The 17,190-nt window shown below is 34.4% G+C and overlaps 1 protein-coding gene across 1 annotated transcript in view; it reads left to right on the forward strand.

The window, feature by feature from the left end:
* The window catches only part of RAB28 (RAB28, member RAS oncogene family), a 136,949-nt gene that overhangs the window by 104,587 nt on the left and 15,172 nt on the right, over positions 1-17,190 (forward strand). Inside the window, exons 5-6 of the mRNA XM_074229779.1 lie at positions 4,946-5,049; positions 10,368-10,445. Coding sequence (XP_074085880.1) covers positions 4,946-5,049; positions 10,368-10,445 — 182 coding nt within the window. The remainder of the gene's footprint in view (positions 1-4,945; positions 5,050-10,367; positions 10,446-17,190) is intronic.

The following is a 17,190-nucleotide window of genomic DNA, read 5'->3' on the forward strand; positions in this document are numbered from 1 at the left end:
TCATAGTTTCTGAGTGTTAGAACCAGGATTTGAACCCTGGAGTATACTGTATTTGTTCTTTCTGCTATGCCTTATTTTCTAGACTTTATTCTTTATTCCCTTATCACCTTCTTTTCTTCTTTGCTCTCAGTACACACAAATATTTTATCATGTGTACTTGAATGTACCTATTTCCTTGCCCTCTCTGCTTCTGCCTAATCACTCTGGAAAGTATAAGTTATTAAAAAATAATTGGAGTAAATTCTTGATCACTTGAAACTCTTGGTTATGTAATAAGTCACTAAAAGGATATTTGGCAATATCCATTGTCCTTATTCTCAGCAAATGAGCTCTAGATTGTATGGACAATGGTGTGGCACTGCTTGTGTGTTCATTTGTTTTTATTTTTTTTTGAAGAGGGACAGTGGGGTTAAGTGACTTGCCCAAGGTCACACAGCTAATAAGTATCAAGTATCTGGGCTGAATTTAATTTGGATTCTCCTGTCTCCAGGGCCAGTACTGCATCACCAACTGCCCTCTTCTCATGTGTTTATAACTCAGGTCACCACTTCTTATTGCCCATCATTCTACCTAATCAGCATATATCCAGGTGGTCATCCTTACCTTCCTCTAAGTCTTAGTTCAGGTACCATGTTCTCATTATATCCTGTCCCTTTTCCCAATTTCTTATCCTCTCTCCTTACTCAGTTACATAGACTTATGTTTATACATTCTGTATCTCTCCAAGAGAATGTAAACTTCTAAAATAAGTCTTTTTCAATTTTGTTTTTGTCTTCTTAAGCATTTACCAGAGTGTCTTTTGGATAGTTAGTTCTCAATAAATGTAATCCAAATTGAATTAAAAGGGAGCAAGAAAGTATAGAAAGTATTGGATAGAAATATGGAAATGATGAATTTTCTTAATATAATAGATTAAATTTGCTTTGAGGCTGCCATTATAATCTTTGGACAACTTGATTCAACTTGATATTTTGCCAAAGTGGAGGTGGAATTCACTGATAACAGACAGGTTTTTGTAATCTATTCCATATTCTTTAGAAACCCAAAATTATTGCTAAAAGAACTGCCCATGAACTAAATGACTAGGCATGGAAACACATGATGTCATTTTATTGAAAGCCACCCTGGCATGAATTAGATGGTCAGGAACTATAAAGACCCATCTCCCAGTTTCCAAAGGATGACACTGAGACATAGGGACAACTGTTCCTGATTGAAAAAATCTGTGTTTTGAAATGTTAAGTATGAGCAAAAGGAATTCAGTTTCAATTAAACAGCAGTAAGCCTGGCAGCCTCAGTAGTGCTGATGTGGCCTACTGGAAATTGTATAGGTTTTACATTGTAAAAACAAGATGACAGTTTTTCAACTTGATGGTTCTGATTTCATGTCTTCAGGTTGCAGTGAAGGATAAATCTTTTTTTTTAAAAGGTATGAGGAAGTAAGGAGCTTATTTATTTTTAGGAGATATGTTCTAGAATTATAGATTATACTTTATGGTTAATTGTGCTACATTTATAATAAAAATTTTAGAGTGCAATGTAGAGATTATCTTATAAGACTTAACTTTCCAGAAACAAACTATCCTGCTCAAAAACCCATCCTTCTCTTCCCAATCAGTTGAAATCGATAAACATTTATTAAATACCTGTCATGGAGTAGGCACTATGCTGTTACGATACAGAATCAAATTCATTCTCCTTAGGTATTCCATATCTTATATGTCCTTAAATTTTGTAGTTTCCAGTTTTATCTTCACTGAATTTTCTAAATTCTCTATCATAGACAAATTTATGCATTATTTCATGAACTTAACTTGGTTTTCTAACCATATTTATTTGCTCATTATGTTGTTCCATCCATTTGAATTACTCCTTCCATTTCTTTGCAGTCACCTACATCTTACCAGTTCTCCAAGTCAGCTCAGATTTCACATCCTTAAAAAGCCTTTTCTAATATATCCTTATGGGAAATTATATCTATTCTGGTGATTTTTTTCTATACTCGTTTGGTAATTTTCCATTTGACATACTTGTATTTTTGTTTGAAACTGTTAACTTAATTTTTTTTCTTTTTGTTATTATTATTTACTTTTTTACATTTGTCTCTCTTCTTCCTAACTAGCTTACAAGATCTTTCAGGACAGGGACACAACACTTAATATCATGACTTGCATTTAATAGTATACTCCAGGGTTCAAATCCAGTAGACATATGTTTATTTTAATTTGCCTAATGTCATATAGCTTGTTAGTATAGGGTTCCAGGTATAGAACCAAATCTCACTTTCTAGAGGAATGTTTTCTTTTCATTCGCTATGTTATTAGTAAAGAAAGGGGGGGGGAAGCCTCAAAACTTCTTTAAGATAAGACTTTTAAAGAAGGAGCCAAAAATAACTGGAAATTTATGACTTTCTTGGGGTCAGTCATGAATCATTTTTTGAATACTACAAATATCAAATAATAGTTGTTCTCAGATTTCACTACTTATTATGTGAAATTCCTTGAAAATGGCCAGATGAACAGGCTATAAAAAAACAGATTATTTTTGCATATAGAATCACTTAACACTCAGAAATATTTGAAGTTCTTTGTTTATAGAATCAGTAATCTTTTGAGGAAGATATAATTTTGGTCTTTTTTTGCAATTCTGTGAGTTTGCAGGTAGAAGCAATGCAAATATTATGTAGCCTTTAAAGACTGAATAAATATTAAAAGTAAAATATTTCCTTGAAGCTTTTTCTTCTTCAGGTTCCTCCAAAGGATAAAATAATTTCAACAATTCCTAGATGTGTGAAAGTAAATGTTAATTAACTGTAGTCTCTAAAATTTATTTAATAAGCTTAATCTATTCTTTCATATTTATCATTACTAGCAGATCAGAAAATATACCTAAAAGGGAGAGAAAGAGGCAAATGAGTAAATGAGAGCAATCATAGAAATTTCTTAAATTGAATAAAACGTTTACATTGGGGAAGGTTGTGAACTAATCTTCAGGACTATAGGAATACCATTTGGTGGGTTTCATCATAGATTTTGACATATCTTGCCTATTTGTTTGTGTTTTCAAACTTAGGCATGAGGTCACAGCATAACTAGGTAGAATAGCTTTGTGTCACCAGAAGATTTAACAAGTATGCCATTCTTGCCTTGATCCATGTTACTGTTAAAATGCATTAAAAAGCACAGTTTCCAACATGCATCCTTAGAAGGAGTCCTGTCTCATTGCCATTGAACCATTAACAAGTACTCTTGGAATCTATCTATTCAACTAGTTCAAAATCCATGTGATTGTATTATCATCTAGTCCACTTCGCTTTATCTTTTCTATGAGAATAATGATAATTTGTCAAGTGCTTTGCTAAAATCTTGGTGAGTTATATGCGCAGAATTTCCAGTTCTACTAGTTTAACTTGTTAAAAAGGCAGTAAGGTTAACCTGGTATGACCTGTTATTGATGAAATATTGACTTTTTAAATCATTGCTTCCCTTTCTACCAGCATCTCTTTGATGCTTGTTTAGGACAGAGTATAGGTAAACTATATTCAATAAATACATTGTTTTCTTTATTAAGAAAATTGTGATACAATTAATATGCTTAATATGTTAGGTTGACTTGGGATATGTTTTACGTATGGGTTTTGTGATGTTGAAGAATATGCTAGTAAAAAATGGTGATATTGCTTTATGTTTATCTGGTTAGTGATTTCATTAGGGATTTTTCCTAGTGACGTTAGTGCTGAATTAGAAGAAGTATTTTAGCTTCAATATTATGATATACTATAGTATAAACATTAGTGCTAATAGCTTAGTATTTTAGTTGTCCACAAATTAATGCCTGTGGTATCTGGGCGTTTTTAGGCCTGTTCTTGTAAACAAGGCCTCACTGATGATTAAGGAACAGCAACATGTGGCGAAAAAAAAAGCTCCACATTAACCAAGGTAAGCAGTATAAATGAGGCTTAGGAATCCCTTGTTAGACCAAAAATCTCCTAGCAAAAATCTCCAGAGCCTACAAATTAAAGACCTCCAATATCATTTTAAATAAAGCCTTTTATGTAGTATGAGAGCATTTTTTTCAGTTGATAATCAATTGCTACTATTATGCAGGCTTACTAGATTTGCAAATTTACAAGTTTTTACAAGTCAGTTGGGTCCCTTCCTCAGGAAATCAGTTTAAGTTTTTTTTTCCTGTATTGACTCAAAGAACCTAGTTGTCCTTAAATCCTTGTGAATATATTTGCCTTATAATCTGACGGCATTGAGTCAACACCCATATTGGTACTGCGATGCAATAAAAAGAGAAACTTTTCAATATAGATTCCTGTTACTTCAGGATCAAATTTGGAAAAATTAGAATGTACATGGTAAAACCTGTCAAAATTTGAGTTCCATGTTCTGCTTTTAGCATCTAACACTTCTCTATGAAATGCTGGCTTGTTTAAGTGCTTTATTTCCAGTGGGCCCATCACAGGAAAAATCAATGAACACCACTCTAAAATATATAGAGGAAAGACTTTCCAAAGGAACTTTATGAAGTCTCTTTTTATGAAATTAGAAATATTTTAATAATAAATTCAATTAATATTTTGATATTTCTAGAGACTAACCAGATATTTGCCATACATCATTAAAATTTCAAAACTCAAAAAATTCTAATTATGTTAGATTGTAAACAATTTCAAAACAGATTTGTAGGAGGCATATATTTTGTTAACTTTATTTTAAATAAATCATTGTTCTTCAGTTGCATTTGTATATTTACTCATTCATTCAATATTATTTATTAGGTATCTACTAAGTATAAAGCATAGTACATATGATAATTAGTACCTGCTGTATTATGATAGGAATAAAATAGAATTTTTCTTTCATGCTAAAAATAATTTTATTTATATATATACAATAACACCCAGGATTTTGTGTTTTTCTTTGGAATGTCTTTTTAGTTGATTTGGAGCATATGAGAACAGTAAAACCTGATAAGCACCTACGGTTTTGCCAGGAAAATGGTCTCAGTAGCCATTTTGTGTCAGCAAAGACGGGAGATTCAGTAAGTAAAATAAAAAGTATTTAACTAAAACCCACTTGGATTGCATGAAGTAGCTTTAACCAAGACTTTTTTGTAAACTTGTTAGAGCTTTATATGTAGAGGGTTGTGTGTGTGTGTGTGTGTGTGTGTGTGTGTGTGTGTGTGTGTGTGTGTGTGTGTTTGGGAGGAAATGCCTCCAAAATACTTCCAAAATTCTATAATGGTATGATGTTATAAATGTTTCATTCTAGCATTTGAAAATTCCCTTATATTATTTAGAATAGTGATAGCTTACCAAACCACTTTTATATTTCCTATATTCATCAGAGTTCTTGACATTAAGCAATTTCCTGGTCTGTAGGCTCTAATGATTTTCTCCCTCTATTTGAAGATCAAGTTAAATTCCTTATGAAAGTTGGTTTGAAATGGTTTGGTCTGGAAGAGATGCCTCTTACCCAAAATATTTTGTAGTCCAACTAGAGATTTTTGTAATTCCGTACTCTGTATCAAAAACAATTTTGTATTTGATCCTGTTTTAGAAGGATGTGGTGATGGGAACCTACAGCTCATTATCTATTTAGCTGAAGAAGGTAGAATTTTTATATTAAGAGCATATTTCACTTCTCTTTCCCCAAAGGTAAATTGACAAGTAAATTATGTTTTATAAATGTTCTGAAAGTCCACAGTACTGATGTAACTATGCTACAATTCAGTAAGCCCTTGATATATGTTGATGGAGGGAAATAAGCAAGAAGGGAACACAGAGAGACCAGAGGGATTGGCAAAGCTCTCCCTTTAATTAACTTTAAAAGACAAGTAAGGTAACTAGACTGCTTGTGGTGGAGGGTGCAGAAAAGCCAGACAAAGTTAAACTAAACTGTAGGATTGTTATTTGAAGCCAGAATAGTCTGAGGATAATTTTGTAATGTAGCCTTAGAAAATATTTAAGCCAGAGGTGGAGATTAAGCAGCTAGGTGGCACAGGGAGTAGAGTACTGGGGCTGAAGTCCAGAAGACCTGAGTTGAAATCAATACTTCCTAGCTATGTGATCCTGTGCAAGTCACTTAATCCTCTTTGCCTCAGTTTCCTTATCTGTAAAATGAGTTGAAGAAAGAAATGAAAAGCTATTTCAGTATTTTGCCAGAGAAATCCCAAATAGGGTCATGAAAAGTCAGGCATGACTAAAATGATGGAATAACAAGAGATTAAACATTATTTTTAGATAATCAGTAAAGCTGAGTATATAAACCACATGTTGATGCTTTCTACTTTTAAAGAAAACAGTGATTGAAAAAATAAAATAAAATTTAAAATGAAACAAACAAGCACAAAAAAAGAAAACTTTTGGTTCATTGTTATTTTAATAAAGAATTCTGCTTTTTGATATATAAAAAGATGAGTGAATAGAAACATATAACAACTCAATTTAAAACTACAGAAATTAAAAATAAGAAAGTCAGGCTAGGGCACCAATTTTCACCTATTGCCAACTAGTACTAGATTGAAAACAGTGTTTGCTTCAAGGAACTGTGATTTCTCTATATCCACCAGAATAATTCACATCACCCTCTGTGCCTTGGTAGATAGTTATTATGATCAGAAAGTTAATCACCATGTAGCCAACTTATTGAGGACCCTCTGATCTAAGCTATGTTGTTTTTTATATGGTAGACACAGTGTCCCTGGGCCCATGTTGAATCTTTCCAGTTTGGTTGGACTTTCTTAAATTTGTTTTAAACCAGGATAGCCTTTGAGAACCTACTCTCAACTCCATACTGTAAAGATGCATTGAGGTAGAACTTGAGTGCTTCCTCAGAGTGGTTAAGAAGAAGACAAAACTTCTTAAGTGCCAAACTTGAACAAAAAAGTCACAATATATTATCATGTATCACTATAAATATCATATAACCCTAATGATTTTTTGAATTTGAAACTAAACTTGAAAGTGACAGGGCATATTAGCAGGAGATTAAAACACATTCTAAAGGCAGTGATGACTTCATTTTGCTAAGGCATACCCAGAGAAATTCAAGAAACTATCTCTACCAACTATCTACCATGTGGTTGGGCAATGCCAATTTGACAGTCCTAGCAATGTCAGAATTTTGACTAGGCTCTGTTTTAGCAGAATTGTTCCCAGGACCTGTTACTACTTTGAATCTACTACTGGCTCCTAATTAGTCTCCCAGCCTTCAATCTTTCCCCCTTTTTAATCCATTTTCCATATAACTATTAAATTGACATTCCTTAAGTATAGACCCGACTGTATTATTACTCCCTAGCTCAAGAAACTTAAGTGGTTCTCTCTTGACTGTAGAATAAAATATAAACACCTCTGTTTGGCATTTAAAGCCCTTAACATTCTGGCTCCAAACCCATTTTTCCAGACTGATTTCACATTAATCCCACTCATTCACTCTCTATAGCAGCCAATCTGGCTACTCTCTTTTCCCTACAGATGACTTGCTGTCTCCCCCCCACCCCACCCCCTGAGCTTCTGTCCATGATGCTCTTTCTTCTCACCAGGGTCTCTCAGAGCCTCCAAGATCCCTCCTTACTTTACTCCAATTCCCCCTCTTAAAGATGGCCTTTTGTGCTATTTCCACTATTTCCAATGTCCACATTGTCTCAATGAATGATTCTGCCTATTTCTTATATTTATTATCCTAGAAGTGTAAGGTGTGTTTTGAGTACAGGGTTTTTTTTTATTTTGTCTCCTTAGCCTTGCCACCTGTCAAGAAGTGTTGTGTTTTGTTTTGTTTTTAGAACCCATGGCATGTGTAATCAAAAACATCTTCAGTTAGAAGTTGTATTAGATACTATTTCATTAAACTTTTAATTTATAAATGAAAATGATATTCAGAGACTTGAAGTAAATTTCTCATGATCAGACTATAGTTTATGGTAGATCCAGAATCAGTAGTTCATTATATTATACTATATCTACATGTTGGTATCTGTGCACATCTATATGTATGTAGTTATGGGTTTATATGTATTTTATGCATTTGTATCCTAAGGTTCAATTAGTAGCTCAGCTTAATTTTCTGGACTAAATCAATAATAGGCTTCCATAGTATGATAAAGAATATTTTGTATCATTCCCTCTGCTTTACTATCTGGAGTATCCATGGTAGAACCCTGGGAATGAAAGAATGAAAGAGAACACTCTCCTCTTGAAGTTCTTTTTTTTTTGTTTTTGTTTTTGTTTTTGCAAGGCAGTGGGGTTAAGTGGCTTGCCCAAGGCCACACAGCTAGATAATTATTAAGTGTCTAAGGACGGATTTGAACTCAGGTACTCCCAACTCCAGGGCCAGTGCTCTATCCACTGTGCCACCTAGCCGCCCCTCCTCTTGAAGTTCTTACAAGCACTAATTCATTCCTCACCTAGAATCCTGTTTCATTATTAAGGATTTATTTTCAATAGCTAGCTAAGATGGTCAGAACAGGTTGTACCCATGGAATTAGTCCTCGGTTTATAGAAATTTAAGTTTTTTAGAAATCAAGATTTAAAGAAGGTAATATCAGGCCCATTTCTTGGTTTGCAGGTGACAGCAAAATGAGAAAGAATGATCAACACCAAGGATGATAGTTGACAGCAAACTGGGAAAAAGTGATCAACATCTGGGATGATAATGTTGGAATAAAAAATACATTTAGAGAAGTTCAAAGCTGTTCAGTAGGAATAGGTAGTAGGTAGGATGTTTAAGTAGTAAAGAAAATATTAATACCTGACATTGATCGTGAGCTGTTCTAATAATAAAGCTGTTTCTAAAAAAGGAAATTATTAAGGGCCTTTTGAGAGATAATTTGTAAGAATAATTAGTATTTCTCTTATACTCTCAAAATAAGAGTACCAGGTTCAGGATACTTCTCCCTTCAAGAGAGATAGGAAAAAATCTACATGTTTGATAAGAGAACCATGAATGCTGTTTTTAAGGCTTGGATAATTAGTTATTGGATGCCACTTTATAATTATCAGGAACTTTCTTATATTATCACAAAAGTGATCTTCACAATAACCTTGTGAGGTAGAGAGGGAAAGTATTATCCTCATTTGTAAAGATGAGAAAATAATAATAATAATAATAGTAATAATAATAATGATGATGATGATGATGATGATGATGATAGTATAAGTGCTTACAATGTGCCAGGCACTGTGCTAAGCAACTATTTCTTTTGGGGGGGGCATTTTTGCAAGGCAGTGGAGTTAAGTGACTTGACCAAAGTCACACTCTATCCACTGCACCAACTAGCTGCCCCTACTGTGCCACCTAGCAGCCCTGCTAAGCAACTATTTCAAATATTACTTTATTGGATCCTCCACTGCAGTCCTGGTAGGTAGGCACTATTATCATCATCCACCTTTTACAGATGAGGAAACTGAGGCAACTGACTTGCCCAGGGTCTCATAGCTTGTCAATATCTAATACCAAATTTGAATCAGTTCTTCCTGATTCCAGGCCTGCTGCTCTATCCACTGTACCATCTAATTGTCCCTATCTTTAAAATGAACAAATGATGGACTCAAATGACATGGCTCTTAGTATAAGGTCATTTTTTGGTTTACACCTGCCACAGACAGATTTAAACCAGTTTAAAGAGTATTTTTCATGGGATTAGAAGTGAGAAGTTGAAGTCAATAGTTATATATGGCACACTTAAGGAACTTAGAGACGAAGGTTAAAAAAGCCAATCCATTTTCAAGTTCTTGAAGGATTTATAAGCCACTTTTCATTTTAAAAGTCTGTAATTTATTCAAATATAATAGCTTCAATTTTATATTGGAAGAAAAATTTTACAGCCCAGTTATTTCTGATTAGTATGAATAAGGAACCCTGAAAATGGTTGCATTATTCAGATTTGTACTGACTTTGTTCATTTTACTTGAATCAATGAACATATTTTACATAATTATAACTTTGAATAGTGCAAATTCAAAAATGTGCAACCACTCGATGTGATTCATTATTCTTATTAATTAGATATGACCTTTGAAAACTGTTAAGGGATATATCTTCAAGTTTATTTTAACACCCCCACTATACCATACTGTGTATTTAAAATTATGATTTAATCATTTTAATATATCATGATATTTACAGTGATATTATGATTTCAGAAAGTTCATTTTCAAAATTGTACAGGATGTTTATTTAAAATTATGATTTAATTATTTTAATATATCATGATATTTACAATGATACTGTGTTTTTAGATAATTCCTTTTCAAAATTGTACAGGATGTTGTTTAGAATTAAAGATAAAATTGATGCATTTTAAGGTATCTTGAGGATGTCTGCTTTTAATCATTTTTACTCTATTTCTTATTGCAGGTCTTCCTATGTTTTCAGAAAGTTGCTGCTGAAATCCTTGGGATCAAATTAAACAAGGCAGAAATTGAACATTCACGGGTGATTGTCTTGAATATTATACTTTAAACACAATTTAATAATTTTTTTAAAGATTCTTTTCACATTTTTGTGCTAGTGTAATTATTTCAAATGTCAGAAACACTGTTTTGTTGCTGAAAAAGGTTAAAAGCATTCTTTATGAAAATAGAAAAGCTTCACTTTTTTATGAAGACATATTAATACTTGATAATATTTAATAATATAGTGAAACCCATTAATTATAATTTGTGAAATTTAATTATGGGTCAAGAGAAAGTTTCTTTTTTTTTTTTTTTTCTTAAGGTTTTTGCAAGACATTGGGGTTAAGTGGCTTGCTCAAGGCCACACAGCTAGGTAATTATTAAGTGTCTGAGGCCAGATTTGAACTCAGGTACTCTTGACTCCAGGGCTGGTACTTTATCCACTGCTCCACCTAGTCACCCTGAGAGAGGTTCTTTATACTACTTTTGAGTATAGATAGGCTAAATCAGCAATAAAAAACATCAAAAGGTATTTAATTTGCTGCAGAGAACAAACTTAAAAGTATTAACTTATACACCAAGTTCCTGTGTTAACTGAAGTTTATTTTCTAACTTATATATTTATTGAAGGTTCCCCATATCTTCTACTTGGTAATGTGTCATTAGAAATACTGACTGTAGTTGAAAGTTATAAATGACCTTTCTTTGAAAAAAAAAATTCTCTCAATAAAACCTTGAATTAGTTGATAGGGATTTTCTCTGTATCTGGATGAATTAAGTTTTACTTATTCTTCCTTTTGCTCTTTTTGTAATTTGTATATTTTTTTCTCTTTTATATTGGTGTTCCCTTTCTGTGATTTAAATGGTATGGGGGCTCTTTCCATTAAAACAAATTTAAACGCATCTAAAACTTAATCGATAATTTTTGCTTTACTTTGTCTATGTAACTTATAAACCTTTAATTCAACAGACCATGTGCAAGGTAAAGCAGAGTGCTGCAAGTAAAAAAAATACTCTAGCAATTTTTGTTCTCAAGGATCTTGATCATTGTGGTGATAAGCCTCTAGTCTATTCCTTAGACATCACAGAGGGTTCACTACTATATAGTTTATTAGAAGTTTTCGGAGCTTATATATAGGATATAGAATTTCCCTCCCCACCTTGGGCTATTGTGAGGATCAAATGGTAGCAGATGAGAAGGCAGCTAGGTAGCATAGTGGATGGAGCCTGAGGCTTGGAATCAGAAAAGCTTGACTTCTTGAATTCAAATCCAATTTCAGATACTTCCTAGTTGTGTGACCCTAGACAAGTCATTTATTCCTGTTTGCTTCAATTTCCTCATCTTTAAAATGAGTTGGATGAGAAACTTCAAACTACTCCAGGATCTTTGCCAAGAAAATCCCAAATAGGGTCACAAAGAGTCAGTCAGGACTGAAACAATCCAACAACAAAAATCCAAATTTAAGTTGTTATTGTCATTCAGTCCTTTACTAGCTTCCATTGTTCTTCTGTCAGCATACAAACTGAAGAACTCAGGATCACCTCCATCCCACAGTGAGGCATCAGAGGTAGGACTTTAATGTAGGGGAAATAATATTGCAAAGGAGAGCTCTGTTAAACTAATACTACATAGAAAAATACTTGTTAACCCTTTCAGTGAATTCTTCAGTGGCATACTGTAATTCACAATTAAACCAAAAGTATTAAAATTCTTCAAGATATAGCATAATTATTCTCTTCTACATGAAGCTTTTTCTGATCCCTACAGAACTACTTGTTCCTTCCTTCTCAGCTGTATCATTTGTGAATATTTTTCTTTGTTTTTGTCTCTATTTTGTACCTACTTTTGTGTGAAATTATTTGACATAATGTAAATTCTTTGTAAGTAGTAATTGTTTCATTATTTGTATTTATATTTGTATTTTTCAGCCTAGCACAGTATGTGGCACATAGTAGATACTTAATATATGTTGCTTGATTAGGAATCAGAAAGTGTTAACTTGAATTCATTATGGAACTCTGAATTCTTTTATGCTCCTTGGTGGAATGTATTTCGTAATTTTATTATTCTTTTTCAGTGACTTTTGATAATTAAATTTCCATTAAGTCCATCAAGATTCCATGTTTGTCAGGTTGGGGGATGAATTTTTTTTAAACAGCCTTTAATTTAAAAAGATAATCAAGTGACAAGGATTTATTTTCACATTGTCAATCCCACATAAGGTGTTTTTTTCCTCTAGCTTGTAATACATATTGCTTCATCAAAATATGGCCTAAAACTGAGGAAAAACTTTTTAAAAGAGAAGAATTTAAACTTTTAAAAAGTTTTTAACTTTAACAAATATCAGATGAAGAGAGTATTTGCCTAAAGTAAAACAGAAAAAGAGGATTGTTAATGAAACTACAGGACAATTATGTACTACAGCTTTTTCTTTTGGAAGTATATCTTGGGACTTATCATGAAGAATGTGATCCACCTGCAACAGAGTTGTTGGTGTTAGAACAAAGACTCAAGCACATTTTTTATTATCATTTTTAGGGGGGTGGTGCAGGGCAAATGGGGCTGGGTGGCCTGCCTGAGGCCACATAGCAGGGTGATTGTTGGGTGTCTGAGGCCGGATTTGGACCTGGGTGCTCCTGGCTCAAGGGCCAATGCTCTGTCCGCCACCCAGCCACCCCTACTATTATTACTATTTTATTTTGGGTCATTTTTTTTCTTTTTTCTTTTTGGTTTTTGCAGGGCAGTGGGGTTTGGGTGGCTTGCATGTCACACGGCTGGGTGATCGTTGGGTGTTTGGGGCTGGATGTGGGCTCAGGTGCTCGTGGCTCCAGGGCTGGTGCTCCATCCATTGCGCCACCTGGCCATACCAACAATTATTGCTATTATTGTTTTTAATTTTAATTTTTTTCTCTCTCCCTTTTACTTTATCGCTCAAACAAGTCTATATTTATGGGGGGAGGGGGTATTTCGTTTACTCTTAAACAAGAATATTTTATTAATGTAAAAAAACATTTGTACAAAATGAGAATATTAAATTAATGAAAAAATTAAAAAAAAAGAAAGTATATCATGGGATCCAAGTTCAGACACTTAATAATTACCTAGCTGTGTGGCCTTGGGCAAGCCACTTAACCCCATTTGCCTTGCAAAACCCTAAAAAACAAAGTATATCATGGGGGGCAACTAGGTAGCACAGTGGATAGAGCATGACCCTAGAGTCAGGAGTACCTGAGTTCACATTTGGCCTCAGACACTTAATAATTACATAGCTGTGTAGCCTTGGGCAAGCTACTTAACCCCATTTGCCTTGCAAAAAACCTAAAAAAAAAAAAGTATACCATGAAGTCAACTTAAAGTTTTCAAAATTAGTCTTGGCATTTTCTTTTCTTTTTAAAAAAGGAATACAAAATAAAGGAGAATTCTTAAATAAAACTGTTCAAAGCTGATGAGTCCCACATAAATGAACTCTGTTTTTATACTAATATGTATAGGTCATAACGCTTTGTGACCTTTTCTTCTCTCCAAATATGGCATATTAATAATACTCATTTCAGACTAAAAATGGGTATTAAAACAGCCTATTTAGGCTAAAATAACAGTTAACATATACTGGCATAAAAATTATAATATTGAAATATATTCTAAAATTTAGAATTTTAATTGAAGAACATTATGTGGTTGACATAAAAAAAAACTGAGTTCTTTTTCCTCACCTTACACATACAATGAGGATATGCTTTCTTCCCTGTCCTATTCCTTGCCTCCTATGAAATTTTTCTACTCACTCATTCATCCAGTCAGCAAACAATTTCAAAAAAATTAGGTACTAATATGTACAAGGTATGATACAAACTTCTGGGCAATATAAACATAAAATTATAGTTTCTATCCTGAAGGAGTTGGGAAAGATATTGCTTGCACACAGATAAATGTAAGACAGGAGTGATGAGGGAAAGAAGGGACCAAAATGGTTTAAGAACATTGAAGAAGGGGAGAATATGACATCAGGAAAGGTCTTCTAGATTAGGTTTTTGCACAGAAGAATGATTTGATGAAAGAGGCACGTAGACATTTAAATGTTTATTGACTGATTGTTGGACGTTATCCTGGCTTTAGTGTCCTTGAGAATAAATCCAAAGGAGGAACCTGAAGTCAGACCAGATGAAGTTGTGGCATGAAGGGAGAAGAGTTGAGTTATTTTGGTAGCATTGGGAATAGATAGAAACATAGAAGAGACCCCAGGAAGGAAGTTTTGTTGCTGAAAGAGGTGAAAAGCATTCTTTCTTTTTTTGTTTGTTTTTCTTAATTTATTTTTATTTTTGTACAAGTGATGTTTTTATATATTACTAAAATATTTTTGTTTAAGAGTAAATGTAATACCCCCCCCAAAATATAGACCTTCATGAGCAATATAATAAAGGAAAGAGGAAAAAAGTTAAAATAATAATAATAATAACTATGGGGCAGCCAGATGACACAGTGGACAGGACACCAGTCCTGGAGCCAGGAACACCCAGGTCCAAATCTGACCCCAGACATCCAACAATCACCCAGCTGTGTGGCCCCGGGCAAGCCACCCAACCCCACTTGCCCTGCAACCCCCAATAATAATAATAATAATAATAATAATAATAATAATAATAATAATAATAATTGTGCTTCAGTCTGTGTCCCAACACCTCCAGCTCTGTCGTGGGTGGATCACATTCTTTATGATAAGTCCATCACTTCCATGTTTTTCCACCATTGCCATTGCTGATTGGAACTCCCTCCATTTGTACTTCCCCACTACAATATACTATATTTTCTCTCTTCTTTCACTTTCTTTTTAAATGTGCTGTAGGGTAGATGAGTGGAGGGGCAGACAGATCACTGGCCTTGGGGCCAAGAGGCCCCAAGCCCACATAATCCCCTTAGGCCCAGCAACTACCTGGCCCTGTGGTCCTGGACAGGCCATCCAATCCCAGCCCCTTGCAAGAAGTGAAAAAGAAAATGTGTTATATCTGACCACTCTCCTCCATGGTCCACCCTCTCCTCCATCACTCACATTCCTCCCTCTTCTCCCTGTCCCCCTTCTCTCCTTCTTACTCTAGACGTCTATACCCCATTGAGTATATATGCTGTTTCTTCTCCTAGCCACCTCTTATGAGAGCAAAGATTCCCTCATTCCCCCTTGCCTTCTTCCCTTTCATATAATTGCAATAGCTCATTGTAATAAAAAATCTTACTATATGAAATATCTTAGCCTATTCCACCTCTCCTTTCTCTTACTCCCATTACATTTCCCTTTTATCCATTGACTCCATTTTTACAATATATTATATCTTGAAATTTAGCTCTCTCCTGTGCTTCATCTATAAAAACTTCTTCTATCTGCTCTATTAAATGAGAAGTTTCATATGAGTATTATCAGTATCATTTTTCTATGCAGGAATACATGCAGTTAATCATCATTAAGTCTCATATTTTCCCCTTCTCCTCTACTCTCTATGCTTCACCTGAGTCCTGTATTTGAAGATCAAACTTTTTTTCCAACTCTGGCCATTTCAACAGGAACATTTGAAGTTTCCCTGGTTCACTGAAAGTCCATCTTTTTCCCTGGAAGAGGAATTCAGTTTGCTGGATAGTTGATTCTCAGTTGCATTCTGAGCTCTTTTGCCCTCCAGGATATTGTATTCCAAACCCTACGAGCTTTTAATGTAGTTGCTGTTAAGTCCTGTGTGATCCTGACTGCAACTCCATGATATTTGAATTGTGTCCTTCTGGCTGCTTGTAATATTTTCTCTTTCTCTTTGACTTGGGAGTTCTGGAACTTGGCTGTAATATTCCTGGAGGTTGGTTTTTTTTTTTTTTTTTGGATCTCTTTCTGGGGGAGATTGGTGGATTCTCTCAATTTCTATTTTGCCCTGTGCTTCTAGGATATCTGGGCAATCTTCCTGTAGAAATTCTTTAAAAAATAGGGGGCGGCTAGGTGGTGCTGGGGGCAGCTAGCTGGCACAGTGAATAGAGCACCGGCCCTGGAGTCAAGAGCACCTGGGTTCAAATCCGGCCTTAGACACTAGTTGTGTGGTCTTGGGCAAGCCACTTAACCCCATTTGCCTTGCAAAATCCTAAAAAAAAATGATGTCAAGGCTCTTTTCCTGATCATGACTTTCAGGTATCCCAATAATTTTTAAATTATCTTTCCTGAATCTGTTTTGCAGATCAGTTGTTTTTTCAATGAGATGTTTCACATTTTCTTCTAATTTTTTATACTTTTGGCTTTGAAGAATTGTATCTTGATTTCTCGTAAAGTCAGCAGCTTCCCTCAGTTCCATTCTCCATCTGAAGGAGAGCATTCTTATTTCTTTTTCCATCTGGCCAATTCTGCTTTTTAAAGCATTGTTCTCCTCAATAACTTTTTGAACTGTTTTGTCCATTTGACTTATGCTGGTTTTTAACATGTTATTTTCTTCAGCATTTTTTTGGCTCTCCCTAAGGTGCTGACTTCTTTTTCACATTTTTTTTCTTCATCTCTCTCATTTCTTTTCCCAGTTTTTCTTCTATCCCCCCCTACTTGATTTTCAAAATTCTTTTTTGAGCTCTGTCATAGCCTGAACCCAATTTCCATTTTTCTTGGAGTCTTTAGATGCAAGAGCTTGTACTCCTCATCTTCAGATTAAGTATTTTGTTCCTTCTTGGGATCACAGACAAAGTATTTCTTAATGGTGTTCCTCTTTTTTTCTCTGTTTACTCATGTCCCCAGCCTGCGCCTGGTTTGGGGTGCTTCCTGAGCTTTTGAGTA

Source organism: Macrotis lagotis, chromosome 3 (assembly GCF_037893015.1).
Source record: "Macrotis lagotis isolate mMagLag1 chromosome 3, bilby.v1.9.chrom.fasta, whole genome shotgun sequence".
NCBI classification, from domain to species: domain Eukaryota; kingdom Metazoa; phylum Chordata; class Mammalia; order Peramelemorphia; family Peramelidae; genus Macrotis; species Macrotis lagotis.